Source organism: Carcharodon carcharias, chromosome 2, assembly GCF_017639515.1.
Source record: "Carcharodon carcharias isolate sCarCar2 chromosome 2, sCarCar2.pri, whole genome shotgun sequence".
In the NCBI taxonomy this organism is placed as follows: Eukaryota; Metazoa; Chordata; class Chondrichthyes; order Lamniformes; family Lamnidae; genus Carcharodon; species Carcharodon carcharias.
Window position 1 is genome coordinate 104,837,881 of NC_054468.1, and position 22,662 is coordinate 104,860,542.

Sequence of the window (22,662 nt, forward strand, 5' to 3'; positions counted from 1 at the left end):
TCATTTTTATTGTTTGCTATTGGGATGCCCCTAATGAATCAACAGGAATCAGTCCTTTTGAACTTGATAAAAGGGCATAAGGTGAGAGGACCCCTTAAATCAATTAAGAAAAAATTGATAAACAAAGCTCAGAGACTACACTTTTGACCTATCAAATTTCCAGGATAGATTCACCAGAGCGTGAGGTGGCCAAAGAGCATTTGAAAGTCACTCAACAAACAATGAAAATTAGAGCAGGTAAAAATGCCAAAGCTGGAAATTTTGTTGCTGGGGACTAGGTTTTAGTGTTGTTACCTGTCTCTGGTGAACCATTAAAAGCAAGGTCCACTGGACCCCATCAAATCAAAAATAAACTCAATGATGTAAATTATATAGTGAGTACTCCAGACAAGAGGAAGAGTCAGCGAATGTGTCACGTTAATATGGTAAAGCAATACTACGACGTGCAAGATAGTCAGGATAGGAATGTATTTACAGTAGTAAAAGAAGTAGGGAGTGAAATGAAAATATTGGAACTTTCAGAATGAATCAGAGGTCGAAAATTCTAAAGTCGACCCTCTTGCAATCAGACTGGATAATACAGAGATGCTTAAAAATTTAGATATAATATTAAGCTATTTTCCAGAAAACTGTTCAGGTGAGTTGCAAAAGCTATTACAACTCATGAATCAATTTGTGTGAATAGGCCAGGGAAAACATCTTTGGCCATACATGATGTTAATTAATGTAGGGGATGTGTTACCCATAAAACAACACCCTTACAGACTTATTCCAGAGAAGTTAGCCCAAGTGAGGAAAGAAATCAAGTTCATGATGGAAAATATTATTGAAACGGGTCACAGTAGCTGGAGCTCACCTATTGTAATGGTGCCAAAAATGGATTGATCATAGTAATTATGTACAAGTTATCGCAAAGTTAATGTGATTACAAAGGCAGAATCATGTCCAATTCCACGGTTAGAAAGTTGTATTGAGAAGAATGGACAGGCAATGTTCGTTACGAAAGTTGATTTATTGAAGGGATATTGGCAAGTTCCAATAACTGATACAGCCAAAGAAATAACCCCAGATGAACTTCTTCAATGCAAAGTCATGCCTTTCGGAATAAAAAGTGCATCAGCAACTTATCAGAGATTAACCAACAAGGTCACTGAAGGATTAGGTAACTGTGTTGTATATAGTGATGATTTTGTTGTGTTCAGTTAAATCTGAGGAACATTCTCAACATTTGAACAAATTGTTTGATTGGTTACAAAGAGCCAATTTGGTCATAAGTTTGGCAAAGAGTGAATTTGCCAAAGCGAAGGTAACTTATTTGGGCCACACCGTGGGACAAGGCCAAGTAGTGCCTAGAAAAGCAAAATAAGAGCTATTTTGGATTTTCATTGCCTATGGCAAAACAAGAGATAATGGTATACAGGCATGGGTGGATTCTATCGGAAGTTTGTTCTGAATTTCAGCAGTGCGGCGGCTCCCCTGACAAACTTGTGGAAAAGGCAAGAAATTTGAGTGGACAAAGGAGTGTCGAAGTGCCTTTTCACAGTTTGAAAGCTGTACTGACTACCACACCAGTTTTAGCGGTGCTAAATTATGTAAGTGTTTAAACTGGTGGTTGACACCAACAACATAGGCGTTCGTGCAGTTTTATTACAGGAGGATGAGATGGGAATGAAACAGCCAGTTGGTTACTTTTCTCTGAAGTTGAATTCTTGCCAACGTAAGTATTCAACTGTGAAAAAATGAGACTTTGAGTTTGGTGTTGGCTCTACAACATTTGAAATCTACATATCTAACAACTCTGCAGAGATTATTGTTTATGCCAACCATAATCCTCTAACCTTTTAAGCAAAATTTCATATCAAGAATCTGAGACAATGTCATTGGAATTTAACGGTACTACCATATAATTTAAAGATTATTCACGTAGCAGGAAGAGACAATATCATAGAGGATGCTTTATCAAGAGTTTAAATGTGGAGGATCATGGATGTCGTGATCAGAATGGACTTTTGCAAAATATCATTTTTATTGACAAGTCATTTTTCCTTTTATATTTGATGTAAATGCTTTGGTGCTGCTAGAGTGTCTGTATAAGATAGAGATAACGATAACAGGAATTGTTTAATAGAAAAAGAAAACACCTCAAGGATGTCTTTTTTCTGCAGAGAGGGGGTTATGAACAATGTTTAATCTTTAAGTTTAATATATTATATAGATAGATATAAATGATATATACATATATGTTTGCATGTAAAGAAAGGTAAAATTTAGGTTGAATGAGTGTCTTGGTGCCTGGTAGTCTGCACAGATGGGTTTGTTTGTATATATACACATCTTTAATGAGGTTTTACAATCCCTGAAGATAAAGTGATGGGATAAAATTTTAGTGATTCTGGAGAAAAAAAAATCTTTACTTTTGTCTAGCAACAACCGTCCAGGGTTAGGCAAAGAAAAAGACAGAAGAGCTCACTGTATATCAAAGTGAGAGGACAGGAACTCTACACTCTTGGATAAGAAAGACTACAAGGCTTTTGGGGACAGTAGTTGGCTGAATAGTCAGTTATAGAACTCAGTAAAGTGAACAGTTTAGCAGAGATACTATTGGAAGACTGAGTCTGGAGTATGGTTTTAGGGTGTCTTGAGGAAGAGATACAATTGAGTGAAAAGCATTGAGTGAATGCTCAGGAATTCACTGGAAGAAAACAGTTTGCAACAGTGCCAGTCCCAAGCGAGAAGCCTTTGTGTCAAGCTAGTGGTAACTCTTCACTGGTTTGTATCTGTAAATATATTACTGGGGTAAAATAATGGTAAAAATGTAAATTTGAAGCACCTTCTTGTGTTTGTATTAAGATCTTTCCAAACCTTTTGTCTGGCGTAATACATTTTTTCTTGTTTAATAAATATTTTATTCTTTATGTTAAAAGCTCATCAATAGACTCCTGTGAATTTGTTTAGTAACTTTCCTCCGCGGTTTCTAAAAAAAACAAATGTTAGAATCAATCAAGCCAGGTTTCACTCTGACCTGACTTAACCAATATTAACATCAGCTGGGATCGCAACACTCCACATTGTTAAATATACACTCCGATTTACTATCATGCACAATTTATTTCACCATATCCCCAATTTCCAAGTCCAAATCATTAATGAACAAAAGCAAACTCAAAAAAGTCTCTGGAGCGCAACATTTCCCATTTTCTGTCAGTCTGAGAAAATTCTCTCACTGCCTACTCAACTTTCTGTCTTGTATTCATCTTTCAATAGGCTGTTATGTAGTCTCTGGCTCCAACTGCCTTGGCCATGAGCAGTGTAAAACCTTCTGAAATGCAATCACCATTGTTAATTAAATGAACATGGCAGCCAACTTTTTTTCATTCACGGGTTGTGGGCGTTGCTAGGCCAGAATTTATTGCCCATCCCTAGTTGCCCTTGAGGATGTGGTGGTGAGCCATTGACCTGAATTGCTGCAGTCCATGTGCTGTATTTGCATACTGCAAAGCCTTACAAGGAATGAAAAGTTAATCTGTCTTTAGTGATTTTGCTTGAAGGAGAAATGTTGCCCAGAGCTCTCCATTCTTCTCCAAATAGGGCCACAAGATCTTCATGCCCAAGTGAACAGTTTAATGTCTCATCCAAGACAGCACCTCCAGCAATAACACTTGTTCAAGCCTACACAGAAAAGTCAGCCTAAATTGTGCACTTGTGCCCACATGGAACTTGAGCTCAACCACAAAAAAATCAAAAGGAAATATCTTCTCATGTTTGCAGAGTTGCAAAAATAATTTAGAAACTAAGGGCAGAATTTTGCACTTGGCGCGCGAGTGTGCGCCTGACATGCTCAAGCGTAAAGTAGCACGTGATAACATCAGGTGAGTGTCCTGACGTCATCGCACATTTGCATAATATTTCAGTCAGTGGGCACGCGCGCAAGTTGGCAGCACATCCACCTACAATTAGAGGGCTATCAAGCCTACTGACAGCGCAATTAACTGGGATTTTTCACTGCCCATCCAATGTTATGGCTGGCAGGCAGGCAAATCGGCCAGGCGGCCTTGCATTTTTCAGGAGACCTCATCCAAGGGCGGGATGAGGTTTCCGAGATTAATTTTAAAAAAGATAAAAATGTTTGGACACAAATTTCAGCACCCAAACGTTAAGGTGACTCATTCTGATGTGTGGGCATTTGTTCCAGATTTTTATATCTTTTTTATTGAATTTCAACTCTACAGCTGCCTGAGGCAGCTCTCTGCCTTCAGGGAGCTTTCATTCCGCCTCTCCTACGCCAACTTCAGCGCACACCCTCCTCCCGCCTCCACGCCAGCAGTGCTGAGCTTTTCAGCACGCCTTTCATGCTGGCTGACCATTAATTGGCTGGCCAGCCAGCGTGAAATCGCAGTCGCGGGCAGCAATCTGTTCCCCAGCCACTCCCAGGCCTGCCGATTGTAGCCGCATGCTGACCCGAAAATCCTACCCTAGGTTTCAAATGTGGTTTGTCCTTAGATAGCCCCAAGATATCATGCAATGTAGTAGTTATTTGAAGGAGGATTCCAATATTGCTGCCCCAAAGCTTTCATATCTCAAGCTAATCCCACACTGCAAATTTATATCTAAAGTACTTAATTTATCCTTTTGTGATGCCAAGAATAGATATGGAGTCACTTCAATTATCAAAATGTAATTTTAAAAAACACTCAAGTAGTCTGTTCTTGCAATTCTGGCCTCTTGTGCATCCCCACTACCCCCATCCCGCTATTGGCGACCGTATCTTTAGCTGTCTCTGCCCAAAGCGCCGAAATTCCTTTCCTAAACTCCCTTGACTCTCTATCGTCTTTTTACGATCCTCATAAATACCCAGCCCCTTGACCAATCTTTTGGTCCAGTGGTAGCCACTAGAAATATAGTGAGGGCCAATGGGGATATTGGAAAATTTTTTAATCAGGATGCAATTTAAAATAGAATTCAAAAACTACTTATGGTTTCATTGCAACTTACTTCTTCAAAAACATGTTTTGGTATGTAAAACACAAAAAAGTTTGTAAAGGATAAACACATTAACTGTGCACAGTATGCCAAGTATGGTCTAACCAAGTTCTGAAGAAGAATCACATCAGAATTGAAATGGTAATCGTTTCTCTCACCACAGATGATGCCAGATCTGCATCATCTGCATCATCCCAAGACTTGGTTTTTATTTCAGATTTCCAACATCTGCAATATTTTGCTTTTAGTGTTCTAACCAAAGTTTAGCATACAGGATATTGAGCATAACTTCTCTACTTTTCCTCATACACTACACCCTTGCCTTCTAAGTCATTCTGGTTGTGACAGTTCATTTTATAATTTTTGGCAACAAGTGATAATCTTTATAATATTTATGTTAATTGGTTATATTCTCTCTCTTTTAATTAATGACTTTACAGCTATCCCCATCTAGCACTCTGGTGTTCCAAAAAAATTGCATGCTAAATGAAAATGTGCTAAACAAAACTCTCTTTTCCATAACAAACCATCTAATAAGGGTGGGTTACATCCCTGACCTGTAATTTTTGCTTTAAAATTCAATGGCGCTACCCTGAACCTAACTATCCCAAAAATCCTCTTGCTTACTCTTAATAACTTATCCCCTACTCGATGCTTCCCTCTCCCAAACACACACCGTGAGCAAGAGCTCTGGGGAGGGGGTACAGCATGTGGCGCATAGGAGGGGGCCAAATTTTGTCCAAATAAGCTTCTGTGAAGCACCTTGGGGCATTCTCCTACCTTACACACACTATATTAATGCAAGTTGTTGCCACATCCACAAAATATTTTTCAAATTTCTACTAACTCCTCTGCAAAGCTGAATGAAGGTCTCAGTTTACATGTTTTCCTGAAATAAAGCACAACCTCTGGCCTCTTGCCCTAACCCCTTACTTCCAAGTATTATTCATTTTGTCACATCTATTGTTAAGCCACCATTCATCTGAGCAACTTGGCAATTAACAAAAAAGTTGAAAAAAACAACAGGAAAAAGACTCCCTTAAAGCCAATAAAGACCATGTCAACAGCAAGTGAAAATAAGTCTTAAGGAGGTCACACTACATGTACACCACATGAAAACTAATACAAATGTAAAACTAAATATTTAAAATTCCTTTTCAAGGCCCTAAAATAGCTTGAAGCAAAAGATTGTAAGTTGATGCCACAAAGACATGTTATACTAAAATGATCTACAAAAAAGAAACAAAAAAGAAAAAAAATAGTTTGGCATGCATTATTGTGGCTATGAAATTTAAGGAAGGATGTTACTGAGAAGGAAACCAAAGAGAACAGGGTCATGAAAAGCTGGAAATTGGTATCCATATCGAGGCACTAAAATAAATCGAGTGTACCAAGCTTTTACACAAATTTTACAAATGAAGTTTAGCATTATAAATAGGAGGGCCTTAAAAACATAAACCCCTAGTTTATGATTAGGAATGGATAATTTGAGGATAAAACAATATGAACAAATATTCAAGGACATTTAAGTTTCATACATAAAGATACTATGAAGCCTTAATTTGAGAAATATTTGATTTACTCCCTTAAAAATTAAAATGGTATAGATTACAGAAAGAAAAAACAATATTGAGTAAAGATCACACTTTAGCATAATCAAGCAGAGTTTTCAACTTGCTCCATGATTTGGAAATATCCCACAAATATACCCCATTTTTCTTACCTATGCTGTGAAACTGCCATCTGTTGTTGATTTTCTCAGGAAGCAGTTGAAGTATTTTCTGTTCAAGGTAAATTAAGAGTACAAATTGAGATACATGATTCAGTATAGCACCACTAAATCCCAAGCTTTTGACAGAGTCATTTATGACATGGGGAGGCCATTCAGCCCATTGAGTCAATGCCATCTCTCTGTGGAGCATCCAGTCACACTCATTCCTCTGCACTATCTCCAAAAGCTGCAGGTTTATTTCCTTCAAGGGCCCATCCAATTTCCTCTTGAAAAATTGATTGTTTCTGCTTGCTTCTACAAGCAGCAAATTCCAGCCGGTGTAAAACATTCTTCCTCACACTCCCCGTGCATCTCGTGCCCATTATCAAATATTGCCTTTGGATTAAGATTTAACTTTTCCATGAAATGGCAAAAACAAGGTTAATTAAACTCAAGACATTGCAAGTTTGAAGGCTTGAAAGACTCTGATGCCTTAGGAAGTACCATTCTGACTGGTTTATATTTGATAAAAGCACAGCCAGATCCCAAACACATTCAAACTTTTAACTGACCCAACCATTTTTAGTTTATCATTCTTCAAGTGTCATATTTTGAATTTTAAATTCCATTCTTTAAAGTGACATTAAATGCACTTTTAAAGGTGAACTGTATAAACTCAACTTCAATATTCCTGGAGATTTTGACCCCTAGCTTGAACATTACTTGCTGTGCTTATTTAAGAAATATCTCAACACTGTTGATAGGTGGTTCTGGCAAATTGTAGAAATCACAGTGCCTTAGAGGAGGTAGAAAGTTTTTTCTTATTACTTCAGTTAAAGAGCAGTATGTGTTCAAGGAAAGTGAATCTTGGTTCAGTGGTAACATTCCTGCCTCTAAGTCAGTTGCTCATCAGCTCAAACCTAACTCCAGGCAGGGGGGCAGGGCCCCAAACCCTTGGCATAAAAGTCGATGGCGAGCCCGGCTACGCTGGGCCAGCTCGCTAGCAGCCACTTAATGCATGTCAGGCATTTAACTAGCTTGAGGTGGTCCTTCTGCCCCCATCAGAGAGGAGGTCCCACTCAGAGCTGCAAGCCAATCAAATGGTCAGCAGGTTTCTTGTCTTAGCAGTGGCCACTGCTGGGATTGCAGGCAGGCCCTGAAGACGAGCAGCATGGAGCCCAGACTTACTCTTGTGGGAGAAACAAGAACAAGGGGACAGACTTTAAAAATAAGCGGTCACCCATTTAAGTCGGAGATGAGGGGAAATTTTTGTAAGGGTCATGAGCGTGTGGAACTCTTTCCCCCAGAGAGCAGCGGAGGCAGGGTCAATAAATATGTTTCAGGCCGAATTAGATAGATTTGTGATTGACAGAGGAATCAAAGGATATAGTGAGTAGGAAGGAAAGTGGAGTTGAGGTCACAATCATATCAGCCATGATCTTATTGAATGGCACAGCAGATTCGAGGGGCTGAATGGTCTACTGCTCCTAATTTGCATGCATCTGTATGCCACAACTCAAATGGCCATAGAATGCAAATTTTATACACCCACCTCAACTAAATACCTGTAGGCAATGCTAGTTCATATTAAAATATATGTTGCAGAAATGTTACATGAACTGTATGAAGGCTAGAGAAGCATTTGGAAATTGTGTCCATTCTTGTTTTTCTTTCTCTTGCCTAAAGACACTAGACATTTATAGCCCAGCAAGGACTTTTAAACAAGGAAAAGGGGGAAACTGTATGCGGCAAATACAATCTACACTGGAAATAAAAATCCAGAATAGCTCAAAAACAATAATGCCTTTTCTCTAAATCATCGGAACTACAGAGATGGTAAAGTTTACAGGCACCAGCTGGAAATGTCTCAGATAGAGTGCTGCCAGATGCAGAGTTGTACCACTGACATCTATTTCATACCCAAGATTTGAAATGAATTTAAAAGAAAGAGCACTGGAATGAAAATCCTGATTTTTCTTGACCTATAAAAGGTCAAACTTGTCTACATGGAAATTCACACATTATCAAATTCTCGCATTTTGAAATTGCTAATCTATTTAAATTTATGGTACAGAAGGAACCATAAACTGCACAGGTGAAACTTCTGAATATGTGGTTAAAATAACATGTTGCTATAATGGTGGCTTTTTAAAAAGACACAAAAGGGTGCGTACATTTTAAGTGGAATGCAAGATGTATGCATTGTTGCGAAAACTCTTCCAATGCATATCTCAAATAGTCCTGTATCACTATCCAATTACGAGCAACAATAGGCATTTGTCGCACTCCTCACATGAAGGAAGATATGTCAAAATACTTTACTTCGAGAAGATCTCAAGCAGGACTGAAAAAAGAACACATTGGATAGAGCAGAAAGCAGAAGGCATGGTCAAAAACCTGTGGAATAGATCACTGCAAACAGGAATGTAGGTGGCAAGACAGATTAAGCAGAGAGTGGGCAGTAGCTGAACGAGCAGCCACCAAAGGAAATAAGTGGGAGATTGCATTCATGAAACAGAGACCCTGGATATAAATCAATACACAAGAATCTGATGTAATTTTATTATGGTGAAAAATGAATTGTTTTAATATTGCAAAGTACAGTATCACCATATAATAATGCCTCAACACCAGAAATGTTGTATGACATAAAATCCTCCTAATTTTTGTAGGAATTTGTTACTCTATATGCTGAAATGAAGACCACTGCAGTATAAACTATGCTATGGTGAAACTAGAGTGATGAGTATTTAATTCATATTTAAATGTTCACATCGAAAGTGAGCAATTGGGAAACAATTGGTAAAGTGTATTTTACATGGCTGATTTTACAATTGGTAAAGTGTATTTTACATGGCTGATACTACACATTCAGAATTGTTATCTCGTCGGGCTTGTAACATCTGGCAGTGCAGTGAGATTTATACCTGTCTTAACTCCCTAAACCAAATCTTGGTGGGAAAAAAAATCCCTTTTAGCTTACATACAGTAATCAATTTAATAAAGCTTAAAGTCATTTACTCATAGGAAATATTGAGTGGAGAAATTGAAATAACTGGATTACTGAGGCTTTAAGCAGCTGTTTCATGGAGGTGACTGTGATCCAGAAAATAACACTGAGAATGAGAATGTGGAATTATCACTGAGCCCTCCCTAAAACCAACCGTCAATCACTATGTTTTTGACCTTTTGTCTTTGACTGTTCATTCCATGACTTGCTCATAAGTAGGAATCCTTTCATCAATTCCCTCAGAACCTTGGTGTTTCAACAGTAACAGTCTTTTGTACTTATTCAAAATCATTAATCAGTTCTGACAAAAGGTCTGCATCTAAATTAAAAACTCTCCTCCTTTCAGATGCAGACAGACCTGCTGTATGCTTCTGTTTTTTCTTCTGTATTTATTTGTGGTTCCTGTGTGCAATATAAGGCATGCTAATTCTTTAATAATTGAATTACTAGAATTTGCATTCACTCGCAAGGCTTGTAATAGACAATCCTTAACTACTGAGTTCAATAGGAAAACAAAGTGGGCTTGTACATCAAATATAACAAATGGGTTACTGCAAATGAATTACTGGAGAAGGCTACACAGTGGAATTCCCCAAGGTACAGTACTAGGACCACTACAGTTTTTGATATGCATTAATGACTTGGGGCACAGGGCACAGTTTTGAAATTTACAGCTGGCACAAAGTTTGGAAGTGTAGTTAAAAACTGAAGAAGATAGTACACAAGAGCACCCCAAGAACACAAGAATTAGCAACAGTAGACGGTTCAACCCCTTGAGCCTGCTCCGCTATTCGCTAAAATCATGGCTGATCTGACTGTGGCCTCAACTGCACTTTCCTGCCTGTCACCATAACCCTCAACTCCCTTGTTGATCAAAAATCTAACTCAGCCTTGAATATGTTCAATGATATGTTCAAGCTTCACTGCTCTCTGGTAAGAGAAATCCACAAACTACAATGCAGAAAAAAATGAACTTCATCTCAGTTTTAAATGCAAGGCCCCTAATTTTTAAACTGTGTCCCCTAGTTCTAGACTCACCGACAAGGGGGAAGATCTTCTCTGCATGTCAAGTATCCTCAGGATCCTTTATAGTTCAATAAGATCACCTCTCGTTCATCTAAACTCCAATAGGTGTAGCCCAATCTGGTCAACGTTTTCCCATATGATAACCATTTCATCCCAGGCATCAGTTGAGTGAATCTTCTCTGAACAGCTTCTCATGCATCATATCCTTTCAGAAGTAAGAAGACCAAAGCTGTATACTGCTCCAGATGTGGCCTTACTAAGGCCCTGCAGAGCTGTAGCCAAACTTCCCTATATTTATATTCAATTGCCTTGCAATAAACACCAACATTCCATCTGCCTTCCTAATCACTTGCTGTACCTGCACACTAACTTTTAAATAATACTTCATCACAATGGATTTCAAGGGGACATAGGCAGCCTGGTGGAATAGGTGGACATATTGCAGAAATGTATGAGGTGATACATTTTGATAGGAAGAATCAGAAGAGTCAATACATGCTAAATCGTACATCTTTAAAGGGGTGGGAGTGAGAGAAGAGGAGACTCCAGGTGCTGCTTGTGCACAAATCTTTGAAAATGTCAGTGGTGGACACAGCTATTACTGAAGCATATGGAATCTTGGACTTTATAAATATAGCCACAGACTACAAAATCCAGGAACCTATGCCTTTATGACTGGCCGCCTTCTCTGCTCTTCAACAACTTTATGACCAAAGAATCATTTTCCGTATTTCAAGCCTGCATATGTTTCTTGTGGGATGTTCAGTTACATTTTTCCCATTACCCACCCAATCTTTCTAATTATTACAATAGCCCCCTCAACACTCAAGTGTTTTGTCAGCAGCTTATACCAACCAAGCCACCAGGGCCACACATCTTCTGACCTCATTACAGCCTTAGTCCAAACATGGACAAAAGAGCTGAATTCTAGAGGTGTGGTTAGAATGAGTGCCCTTGGCATCAAGTATTGCATCAAGGAACTCTGGTAAAATTGAAGTCAATAGGAATCAGGGGGAAACTCCACTGGTTGGAGTCATGCCTTGTACAAAGAATGATGGTTGTGGTTGTTGGCCAATCATCTCGCTCCTAGGAAATCACTGCAAGGGCTCCTCAGGGTAGTGCCAACCATCTTCAGGTGCTTCAATGACCTTCCCTTCATCATAAGGCCAGAAGTGGGGATGGTCATTGATGTTTGCAATGTTCAGTACCATTCGCAACACTCCTGATGCTGAAGCGGTCCATGTCCATATGCAGCAAAACCTGGCCAACATTCAGGCTTGGGCTGATGAGTGGCAAGGGACTTGGTGCCATGAGTGCCAGGTAATGATCATCTCCAACAAGAGCCCAATAATCTCCTGTTGACTTTCAATTGCTGAAACCACCCCCCCATCAACATCCTGGGGGGTACCAGTGACCAGAAATTAAAATGGACCAGCCATATAAATACTGAGGGTACAAGAACAGATCAGAGGCTGGGAATTCTAAAGCAAGTAGCTCACTTCCTGACTCCTCAAAGCCTCTCCACCATCTACAAGGTGCAAGAGTGAGAGAGAATAATTTCCACTTGCCTAAATGAGTGTAGCTCCAACAACACTCAAAAAGCTCCACACCATCCAGGACAAAGCAGCCCATTTGATTGCCGCCCCATCCGCCAACTTAAACATTCACTCCCACCACCGACATAATGGCAGCAGTGTGTACTATATACCAGGATGCACTGCAGCAACTCACCAATACACCTCTGACATCACCTTCCAAATCCACAGCTTCTACTGCCTAGATGGAAAAGGACAATAGGCGCATGGGAACACCATCAACAGCAAGTTTCCTTCCAAGCCATTCACCATCCTAACGTGGCATAATATCGCTGTTCCTTCACTGTCACTGGCCAGTAACCAACCCCACTGGGAACTATATTGCCGGTCCTTCACTGTCTCTGAATCAAAATCCTAAACTACCTTCCGAACAGCACTGTGGGTGTACCTACACCACATGGACTGCAGTTCAAGAAGGTGGCTTGCCACCACCTTTAAGGGCATTTAATGATGGCTAACAAATGCTGGCTTTGCCAGAGATGCTCATATCCCACGCAAGAATATAAAAGCCTTTCCTTCCTCTCTAGCTCCGAACCCTCAGCAGTGTTCGACCATGGTAGTGTGAGCAAAGTAGGAAATAGGAGCCATAAAATGTTGCAGCAACAACACTAAGTGAGGTAAAACAGAATACCAAAGAAAAGCAAATGAGAATGTGGAGATATTTAGAAGTGGAGAAAGAAAGAGAGAAAGCAACAATTTTTATTCATTGCAGACTTATTTGTACCAATGTCTTTAGTTAATGGGGCACTAGAATCTTTTGTTTGATCCAGCCACAAAGGCTTGAAAAGGTGTTTGGGGGTGAGGTAAGGATCAGACAACAGGGAAGTAAGAATACATCTAAAAGCAGCCCTGACTTGTGCATACATAAGAGTCAGAACTTGAACTCATTTAAATTGATTTCAGTAATACTGCAAGCTAGAAAATGGGTGGAGTGGTGTGAAAGGAGACAGAGAAACTGCTTAAAGGAGGGTAAAAGAGACAGAGAGAGAGCATGAATGAGGGGCACAAACACAAAACTGAGCTAGGTAAGGAAAATGAGGTAAGAAGAAAAAGAGTAAATGGTAAAAGAGAACCTATTAAGGGGGCATAAGTCTGAAAGTAGGTAAGAAAAAACATAAAATGCTCTGTGCTTCATGGTGTAGAGAATCCACTGATGGGAGAAAGTTGACATTGTTAGTGAGGGAAAAATAAGGAGACAAATGCACATTACCCTGTGGTGGGAAAAGTGGACAACAGAAAAAGCTATGCTCCAATACCAGTGAAATCTTAGCGTAGCAAAATCACATTACAGGGCAAGTAATACTAAACAAAATTTTCAAAGTCACATTGTTGAAAAAGGTCAGCAATAGTCTATCAAAAACAAATAAACATGCTTTCATTTTTTATTTCCATTTGTGAATCTTAAATATTCATAACATAAATTACCAGTTAAATGTGATGACTTTCCAAATATCCTGGTCTTGTCACACTTAAATTATCACACATCAAATCTGTTCAAGAGATTCTTCAATTTTGTTTAGTTAAAGATTTGGAACAAATACATTAAGTTATACTGATGGATGCTTTAGAAAGTTTTTAAATGCCCACTGTCTTCAAAAGAAGCCTTGTAAAGCCTTGAATAGACTTCAAAAGAAGAACACAATTCCAAATTCAAACAAGGCACTAATACCCTTCTCAATGCATTCTCAATTTGTTTTCTTACTTTACACTCCCTTAAGGTTTCAATCAAAATGATCTCTCTTTACATTCCTTTCAGGTTTCATCCAAAATGATCTCTTCCATAAGAGTAATTAATGTACTCTGCAGTAATGGGACATGCAAGGAGTTAATATTCCATTTACAATTTTTCATTTTCACAGTATGTGCTTGTAATTGTAAATGGAGGCATGCTCTACACATTTGAAACCAGCAGTACAGATGATCCTTAAACAAGAGTTTTTCATAAAAAGAGCAAATACTTAAATCTCATCACCTTGCGATGCAATACAAAGAATTTGGTACATTTGCAGGCCAGCTATATGATATCATAGCAGCAAATTTATTTCTTCTTTTGATAACAAGAATAAGGGGCAATTCACAGAGCTCTTTACATTCTAAAAGCCAAATCAGATTTTCGTTAAATCTAGTTTTAAGACTGCCTTGCTCGTTCGGATAAGGTTGTCAGAAATGTGGTGTTACTGTGAATTTACTCAATGGGCTGAGGGCCTTGAAACAAGTGGAACTGCCAAAGGCATTATTCTAAAAGAATAATAACTCCACCTCTGTCTCTCTCTCCGCCCCCCACACACACACCTTAAACCAGCTTATATTTCAACTCTTTCTTGGACTCGAACTCAAGTTCTGCCGAAGGGTCATGAGGACTCGAAGCGTCAACTCTTTTCTTCTCCGCCGATGCTGCCAGACCTGCTGAGTTTTTCCAGGTAATTCTGTTTTTGTTTTTGTTTTGGATTTCCAGCATCCACAGTTTTTTTGTTTTTGTTTTTAATTCTAAAAGAATGCCTTGCTGGGTAGAAGGTTGACAGCTCACGATGTCAGGCATGTTGAAAAGAAGTTACAGTACTTTCTTCCAAATCTATAATTAGGTTTCAGAATTTTACATTCACCACTGGAGGTCAGTCTAACTGTAATTTCTCCCACCTCATCCCTCTGTTTTTGGAGACGCTATGCCTTGTTAATGTATAGTTCCTGAGGTAGGCACTGGCAACAATTTAACACTAGACATTCTTCATGTATAAGCCAAGGCAGCAGTCTCAAAAGGTTATGTAAACATGGGCATCACTGCAGCCTAATCAAAACCTGTCCTCAGCTGACATCCATGTGCCACGCTTCTGGTAGATTAGCAGTGATAAACCCGGCAGATTTTGCCCTTCTTAAATTTTGCTGATGCCAGTTTTTGGATCTGACTACTGCCCCAAGGGAGATTGACTAACTTTCTTATTTACTAAAGTTACATTATTTAGTGTGAAGATGGGATGAGGGTGCAGATGCTTGAAAGGGGAGGGGCGAGGGGGTGACAAAAGGAGCCCCAATGCAAATTATTTTTAAAAAGCTAAAATACACAAATTGGAAGGAACAGAGAAACAGAAGTAAGTCATTTAGTCCCTTGAGCCTGTTCTGCCATTCAGTGAGGGGTCTTGACTGATTAATGACCTAACTCCAAATACCTGCCTTTGTCCCATATCTGTTAATAGCTTAGGTCAACAGGAATCTATTAACTTCAGGTTTAAGATTTACAACTGGCTAAAGATTAACATTCATTTGAGGAAGAAAGTCCCATTGTACGTAGAAGTGCTTCCAAACTTCATTCCTGAAAGGCCTGGCTATATTTTTCAGGCTGTGTCCCCTAGTCCTAGATTCCCCAAGCAGCAGAAATATTTTTTCTCTCTAGCAAACCAATCTGTTCCCTTTAATGTCCTGAACATTTTGATCAAGTCAGTGCTTAATTTTCTAAATTCTAGGGAATACAACTCTAGTTTATGTAATCTCTCCTCAATTTAACTCTTGAAGTCCTGGTACATTCCAATAAATTTGTATTGTACTTTCTCCAAGGCCAATATATAACGAGGTGTGGTGTCCAGTACTGCGCTATACCTATCCTGTACAATATCTATCCTACACTCTTAACATTCAGGCTAAGTATGAGGTATATGTGAATTAACAGGCGAACCGCAGTTAGAGAAACTACACTGCACAATAGATGACAGATGCAACTAAAACAGATTCCATGGATTTCTTAACAACCTACTCAGATATTTGCCACATTATGAGCCAACCAGCCTCTGAAACTTTGTCTCTCACACAAGAGAGTTTCCAATCGCCACATTTGAAGGCCTGGCCTTGTAATTCTCTTCAAACGTTGTTCCTTCGCAGATGTCTTCAACAGTGACCACCTCACAGGGTTTCAATCTTGCCTTCCGAGATTCCTTTCCCTGAATATCCGAGTACACACAAGTTTCACATTTCATGCACAATCTTAGATCTTCAGCCATGCCAAACAGAATACCATTGCTCCAAAAGGGCACCAATGCCTCAATGGCCCACAGCACGGAGTGATCAACCTTCAGCTGCCTTCTTGGATCTTCAGGGCTCCTCTCGAGCCCACTTTGCTCAACGTCTGCTCCCTGCAGCTCTTTCTTGAATTCGGAGGCTATTACTCTACTCCTTTCTTCAATTTCACTTAAGGGACCTATTTCTGTCCCCTACCCCATACCTGGGACTACCTTTTGGGACCTCTCACTGTTCCCCTCCCGTGTCCTGTTCCCTGGGACACCTGCAAGATGAGTGCTCCATCTCAGGTCATCTGACTTGCATTTTTACGCCGTTCTGTTTCTTTTCTTTTGCGTAGTCCCCAATCTGAAGAATGTAAAAACCGGGAACTATGTATGTGTGGCCATTTCCCGACCGGCACATGCCAAGGTTCATCAGAAAGGTAAGCATTTGAGTTTCTTAACAGTTGCTGGACTTCAAACCTCTTGCATTCTAGTCCTCTAGGTATAAAGGCCAGAATTCTTTTCACCTTCTTGATTATTTATTAAAGTCTCTTGCAAAAGTACAAACATCAATGCACAGGCCCTTAAGTCTCTTAAGGCCACCATTGCTTCTAGTTTTTCACTGTTTATAAAGTGCTCTGGTCTATCCTTTTTCAGTCCAAGTGGATGACCTCACACTTGCCTGTATTAAAATCCATTTGCCACAGTATTGCCCATTCACTTAATCTATATCTCTTCGCATTGTTTATGCTTTCAACTACACAGCTAACGTCATAGATTTTTGACTCGTCAACATACTTGGGCGTTATCAAGTTCATAAAATGGTGAGATAACAATTCTCTTAAACTGAACAAAAACAAGACAAAAGAACCAGTAACAGACTTTAGGGAAAAGCTAATTAGTGATATGGTTTCTGTGAAGATTCATGATCTGGATATTGAAATAGTTACTAACTACAGATATCTAGTTATTAAAGTAGATAAGTTGAATTGGAGGGAACAGTGTACAGATTGGTAGCCATGGACAAAATCTTGTCAGAGTTTTGACAAAAGTAAACAGTATCATGAACAATGAGAATCATCCCTTGTCTCAGTATGACTGCTGGATGTGTTCGGGGAAAAGGCTACAGTCCCTCAGATGCAGGGCAAATCAGTTGTTGAACTCATTTGTGCCTTTCTCTATAAGGACTTCTAAAAGCAGTTTTATGACTGGATGAGGACATCCACTCACTGGCTGATTAATTAAAATGTATTAACAACTATTCCAGTGCATTGAAATTAAACCTCAGATACAGTAATTTTTTCTCTTTCCCTTGGCATTATTCATTCATATGTAATTTTTTACTGAATGAGCAATTGTACCCTAAATGAATTTCCATATGGACAACAAAGCAAAATTGAAATATGTGGCTCTCTACACCATCATATAAATTGTTGATCAATAGTGAACAGTTGAGGCCCCAACACAGAGCCCTGTGGGGCGCCATGAGTCACATACTGCCAATTACAGTGCCAGCTCATTACCTCTATTTTCCATTGCTTGCCACTCAGCCCATCTACTAACTGGATAGATAATTTGCCCTCAACTATATCAGTTTAAAGTTTAGCTAACAGTGCTTTATGAGGGACTTCATCTAATGCCTTTTGGAAGTTCATATAAACAACATGCATAGACATTCCTCTGTCCACTGCTTTAGCAGCTCCTCAGTGAACTCAATCAGGTCATCAGACATGATGCACCCTTTATAAATCCACGCTGACTCTCTCTGATCAGTTGCAATTTTTCAAGTTGTTCAGTCACTCTACCCTTAATTATAGAATGCAACAATTCCTCAGCAACAGATGTTAGGCTAATTGTCTATCTATAATTCTCCGATTTCACACACTGACATTTCTTAAATAACTGAATGACAGAACGGTGCCTGAATCAAGAGAATTTTGGTAAATCATACGGAACCTGCAATGTTGTCACCTACTTCCTTTAAAAACCCAGTGATGATAACCATCTGGTCCTTGGAATTTGTCATTCTTCACTGACATTATTTTATTATTACTGAACTTGCCTCTGACCCGTCCCTAATTCTCTTACAAATTATTTTCTACCTGGATCAAATGTTTAAAAGGCTTTCAAAATTTATGCTCTGGGCCATAGTATTATGGAACATAGATTCAGTAATTGCTTTTGTTTAAGAGTTATTGTTTGATCAGCATTATATGTTGCACAAACTTCAAAGCAATCAAAAGCTGAAACAGATAACTTGTAATACTTTCACCTGCGTTTTTAACTCGTATGCCCACACAAAATGAAAACTTAATGTTCATAACAAGGGAAACTAAAATCCTAACCAGAAAATATATTTACTATTAAAATTTCAAAATAGATAATATAAAATTATGATATTTAATAGATTTGGGGTCAATTTTAAACTTGATTGCACAATGGGCACTAGTGTTTTCTATTTCCAATCTGGGAACATATACTATTCAAAGAAACAGTAATAACACTAAGTGCTTAGCTGGCTTTAGGGATAATTAATTTTAACAAAATAAAGAAGGATGCTAAGTAAAAAAATAGGCAGTGAACATGGGAATGAAATTGGGCAAGAGAAGTCAGTAAGATGAAACTATCCAAGGACTCAGTGGAACAGTTAGTGAACTTGCTGTCCCTGGTTGATAAAATCCATCAGTGAGATCATCTGTTCACTTGGATTTCCAGGCTGCACAATGAACAATTCCTGTTGCAAATTTCTCATGCTGGAGAGACTTCCCAACTGTGAAAATTGTTTTGATCCGGGCATATAGGTGAAGATAGTGGTGGGTTAACAACACCACCTCTACCCTTCACAATGGACGACCAGGTACAAAACAAAAATAGAAACAGAAAATGCTGGAAATACTCAGTAGGGCAGACAACATCTGTGCAGGGGACGCGTGAGAGTTGGGGCACGTGAGTGCCAGCATTCACATTTCAGTTCGAGGGGCCTTTCATCAGAAGCTCATCAACCTGAAACATTAACCCTATTCCTCTCTCCACAGATGCTACCTGACCTGCTGAGTATATCCATCATTTTCTGCTTTTCTCATTTCAGATTTCCAACACAGTATTTTGCTTTTATAGTACAAACAGTGCTTTGGCAAAACTTCTATTGGGCCACTGAACTGAGGAGTATCTGTCTGTAGAAAGTCCACAGTTACTGGCATTCATAGCTGTCTTAATTGTCTAGTAATTCTTTAGAGGGACTTGACGTAATTTTCCCTTAATTTACATAGAACCCAACAGATGTATGTGTCAACTTTTCCAGTCAATGCAAACATTCTTTTAATGCCAATGTTTTCTCACTGCTAGTGTCAATAGCTGTCAATTTTTCCACACAAGTTGGTTCAGTGATGCCAAGATGATCATTATTGGACTTGGCAGGCTTACCATGATCATCTCTTGTTCTGAACAGTGTAGAAACACAGTTGCTTCAATTGTGTTTCATGAACCTAAGGCTTTGGAACAAGGTCTTGTGGCCCATAGCTCCTCTGCCTCTAATTTAGAGGGTGTGGGTTCAAGTCCCTCTCTAGGACTTTTGGCCATGGAAGGAGCCTTCATCACGCAGTTCAACAGGCAGATAATCACCCACTAATTCTTCCAACACTTACCCAGTATTTCCCAAAGGGAGAAAAAGTGCACGTGTGTGAAGATACAATACCAAACAAACATGACTTTGCAAGTTTGGGTAACAAGCATTTTACGCAATGATCATCGGTGATCATGAATGTACAATTCCATTTTGCAAAGTATTTAAAGCCATTCACAGATGGAGACATTCTGCCCTGGGTGTGATGGAATTTGGGTTTTCATGCAGGCACGTGCCAAAGGACACACCAGACTGTTGCAGCCCAGCACAGGGCAAACATTGTTCTAAGCGTAAAATTCCAATTTCCAAAATCATCTTTCTTTACTTTTGCCTATTTACTTTCCCTAAGTATGATCTTCTGCTGAGTACAGAATCAATCACTGGTGTTACATAGGAACAGGTGTAGGCCATTCACCCCTTAAAGCCTATTCCATTATTCAATTAGATGATGGCTAATCATTATCTTAAATCCACCAACATGCCTTAGTTCCGCATCCCTCATTATTCTTTCCCTAACAAAAAACCATCAATTGAATCTGAATTTTGAATTTTTCAATTGACCTAGCTTCAAAATGTTTTTGAGGCAAGAGTTCTAGATTTACACTATTTCCTGTGTGAAGAACTTCTGACATCACCCTTGAGTGGCTGAACTCTAATTTTAAAGTGATTTCCAACTGTTCTGAACCCGCCAGAGAAAATTGTTTCTCTCCATCTACCCTATTAATTGCTTTAATCATTTTGTACATCTTAATTAGATCAATAAAATACACAAAAAAAACTTTTTTATATACTAGTGATGAGTAGGACAGTTCAGTGAGATGTTTTCTGGACATTTGACACCTAGTGCTAACAGTAACAAAACCTGTTAAATAACGAGCATAAAGACCCTGATACAACAATTTTTTGATAATAGCAGAAACAATACTTCACATCTGGAGCAGTACATTCAGGAGCCAACTTGGGACCGGGCTATTTTGGATATAGTGTTGTATAATGAGAAAGGGCTACTTAATAGCCTCGCTGCAAAGGAGCCTATGGGAAATAGTGACCATAATATTATAGAATTTTACATTAAATTTGAATGCGTTAGTGTTCATTCTGAAAATAGGGTCTTAAATCTGAAGAAAGGAAATTATGAAGGTATGAGGGGCAGGCTGACTATGGTGGATTGGGAAAGTACACAAAGATTTGACTGTAGACAGGCAATGGCTAGTAAGTGAAGAAATACTACGCAGTCTACAACAGGTACACAGTCCTCTAAGGCACAAACACCCAAAGGGAAAGGTAAATCAACCATTGAAAAGTTACAGCACAGGAGGAGGCCATTCAGCTCATCTTGTCCATGCCAGCCCGAGGACACCCAGGTGCCCTTTCTAATCCCACCTTCCTGCACCCAGCCCATACCCTGCATTTTACAGCACTTAACGTGCAGATCCAGGTACTTTTTAAAAGAGTTTAGAGTTTCTGCCTCTACCACCAACTTGGACAACGAATTCCAGACACCCACTACCCTCTGCGTAAAAAAGTTCTTCCTCATGTCCCCCTTACACCTTCTGCCACTTATCTTGAATCTATGTCCCCAAATCTAGAATTCTCCATTAAGGGAAACAATTTTATCCTGTCCATTCTATCTATTCCCCTCATAATTTGTACACCTCAATCAAGTCACCTCTCAGCCTTCTTTGTGCTAAGGAAAATAACCCCAACGTTTCCAATCTCTCCTCATAGCTACACTTTTCTAATCCTGGCAACATTCTTGTAAACCTCCTCTGCACGCTCTCCAGAGTTATTACATCCTTCCTGTAATGTGGTGACCAGAACTGCAAACAAAACTCCAGTTGTGGCCTCACCAGTGTTTTATACAATTCCAACATTATATCCTTACTTTTATATTCTATACCTCTGCCAATGAAGGACAGCATTCCATTTGCCTTCTTTACAACTTTGTCTACTTGAACTGCTGCCTTCAGGGACTTATGTACTTGTACGCCAAGATCTCTCACTTCATCTACCCCTCTTAGTATATTCCCATTTATTTTGTAATTCTTGTAACTGTTTGACCTCCCTAAATGTATGACCTCACACTTCTCTATGTTAAAATCCATCTGCCACTTTACCGCCCACTCCACCAACCCATCTATATCGTTTTGGAGATTATGACTATCCTCTACACTATCCACTACTCGGCCAATCTTTGTGTCATCTGCAAATTTCCCAATCGTGCCCCCCACGTTCACGTCCAAATCGTTAATATATAACACAAACAGCAAGGGTCCCAACACCGAGCCCTGTGGAACACCACTTGAGACAACTTTCCATTTGCAAGGGCATCCATCGACCATTACCCTTTGTTTCCTGTTACAAAGCCAACATTTTATCCAGTTTGCCACATTACCCTGAATCCCATGGGCTTTTACTTTCCTGACCAATCTGCCATGTGGGACCTTGTCAAATGCTTTGCTAAAATCCATGTACACAACATCCACTGCACTATCTTCATCAACCCTTCTTGTCACTTCCTCAAAGAATTCAATCAAATTTGTGAGGCAAGATCTTCCTTTAACAAATCCATGCTGACCATCCCTGACTAGTCCATGCCTTTCCACATGACAGTTAATCCTATCTCTCAGGAATGATTCTACTAATTTGCTCACCACCGACGTAAGACTAACTGGCCTATAACTGTTTGGCATTTCCTTTGGTCCCTTTTTAAACAATGGAACTACGTT

At 39.3% G+C, this 22,662-nt stretch overlaps 1 protein-coding gene across 8 annotated transcripts in view; it reads right to left on the reverse strand.

Moving 5' to 3' along the window:
• ralgapa2 (Ral GTPase activating protein catalytic subunit alpha 2) overlaps positions 1–22,662 on the reverse strand; it is a 554,472-nt gene that overhangs the window by 429,058 nt on the left and 102,752 nt on the right. For all 8 annotated transcript variants that reach the window (XR_005942422.1, XR_005942420.1, XR_005942421.1 and 5 more), the window contains exon 4: positions 6,704–6,761. Coding sequence is in view for 5 of the 8 variants with exons in the window: in XM_041183014.1 (XP_041038948.1) it covers positions 6,704–6,761 (58 nt within the window). In the remaining 3 variants the exon portion in view is untranslated. The remainder of the gene's footprint in view (positions 1–6,703; positions 6,762–22,662) is intronic.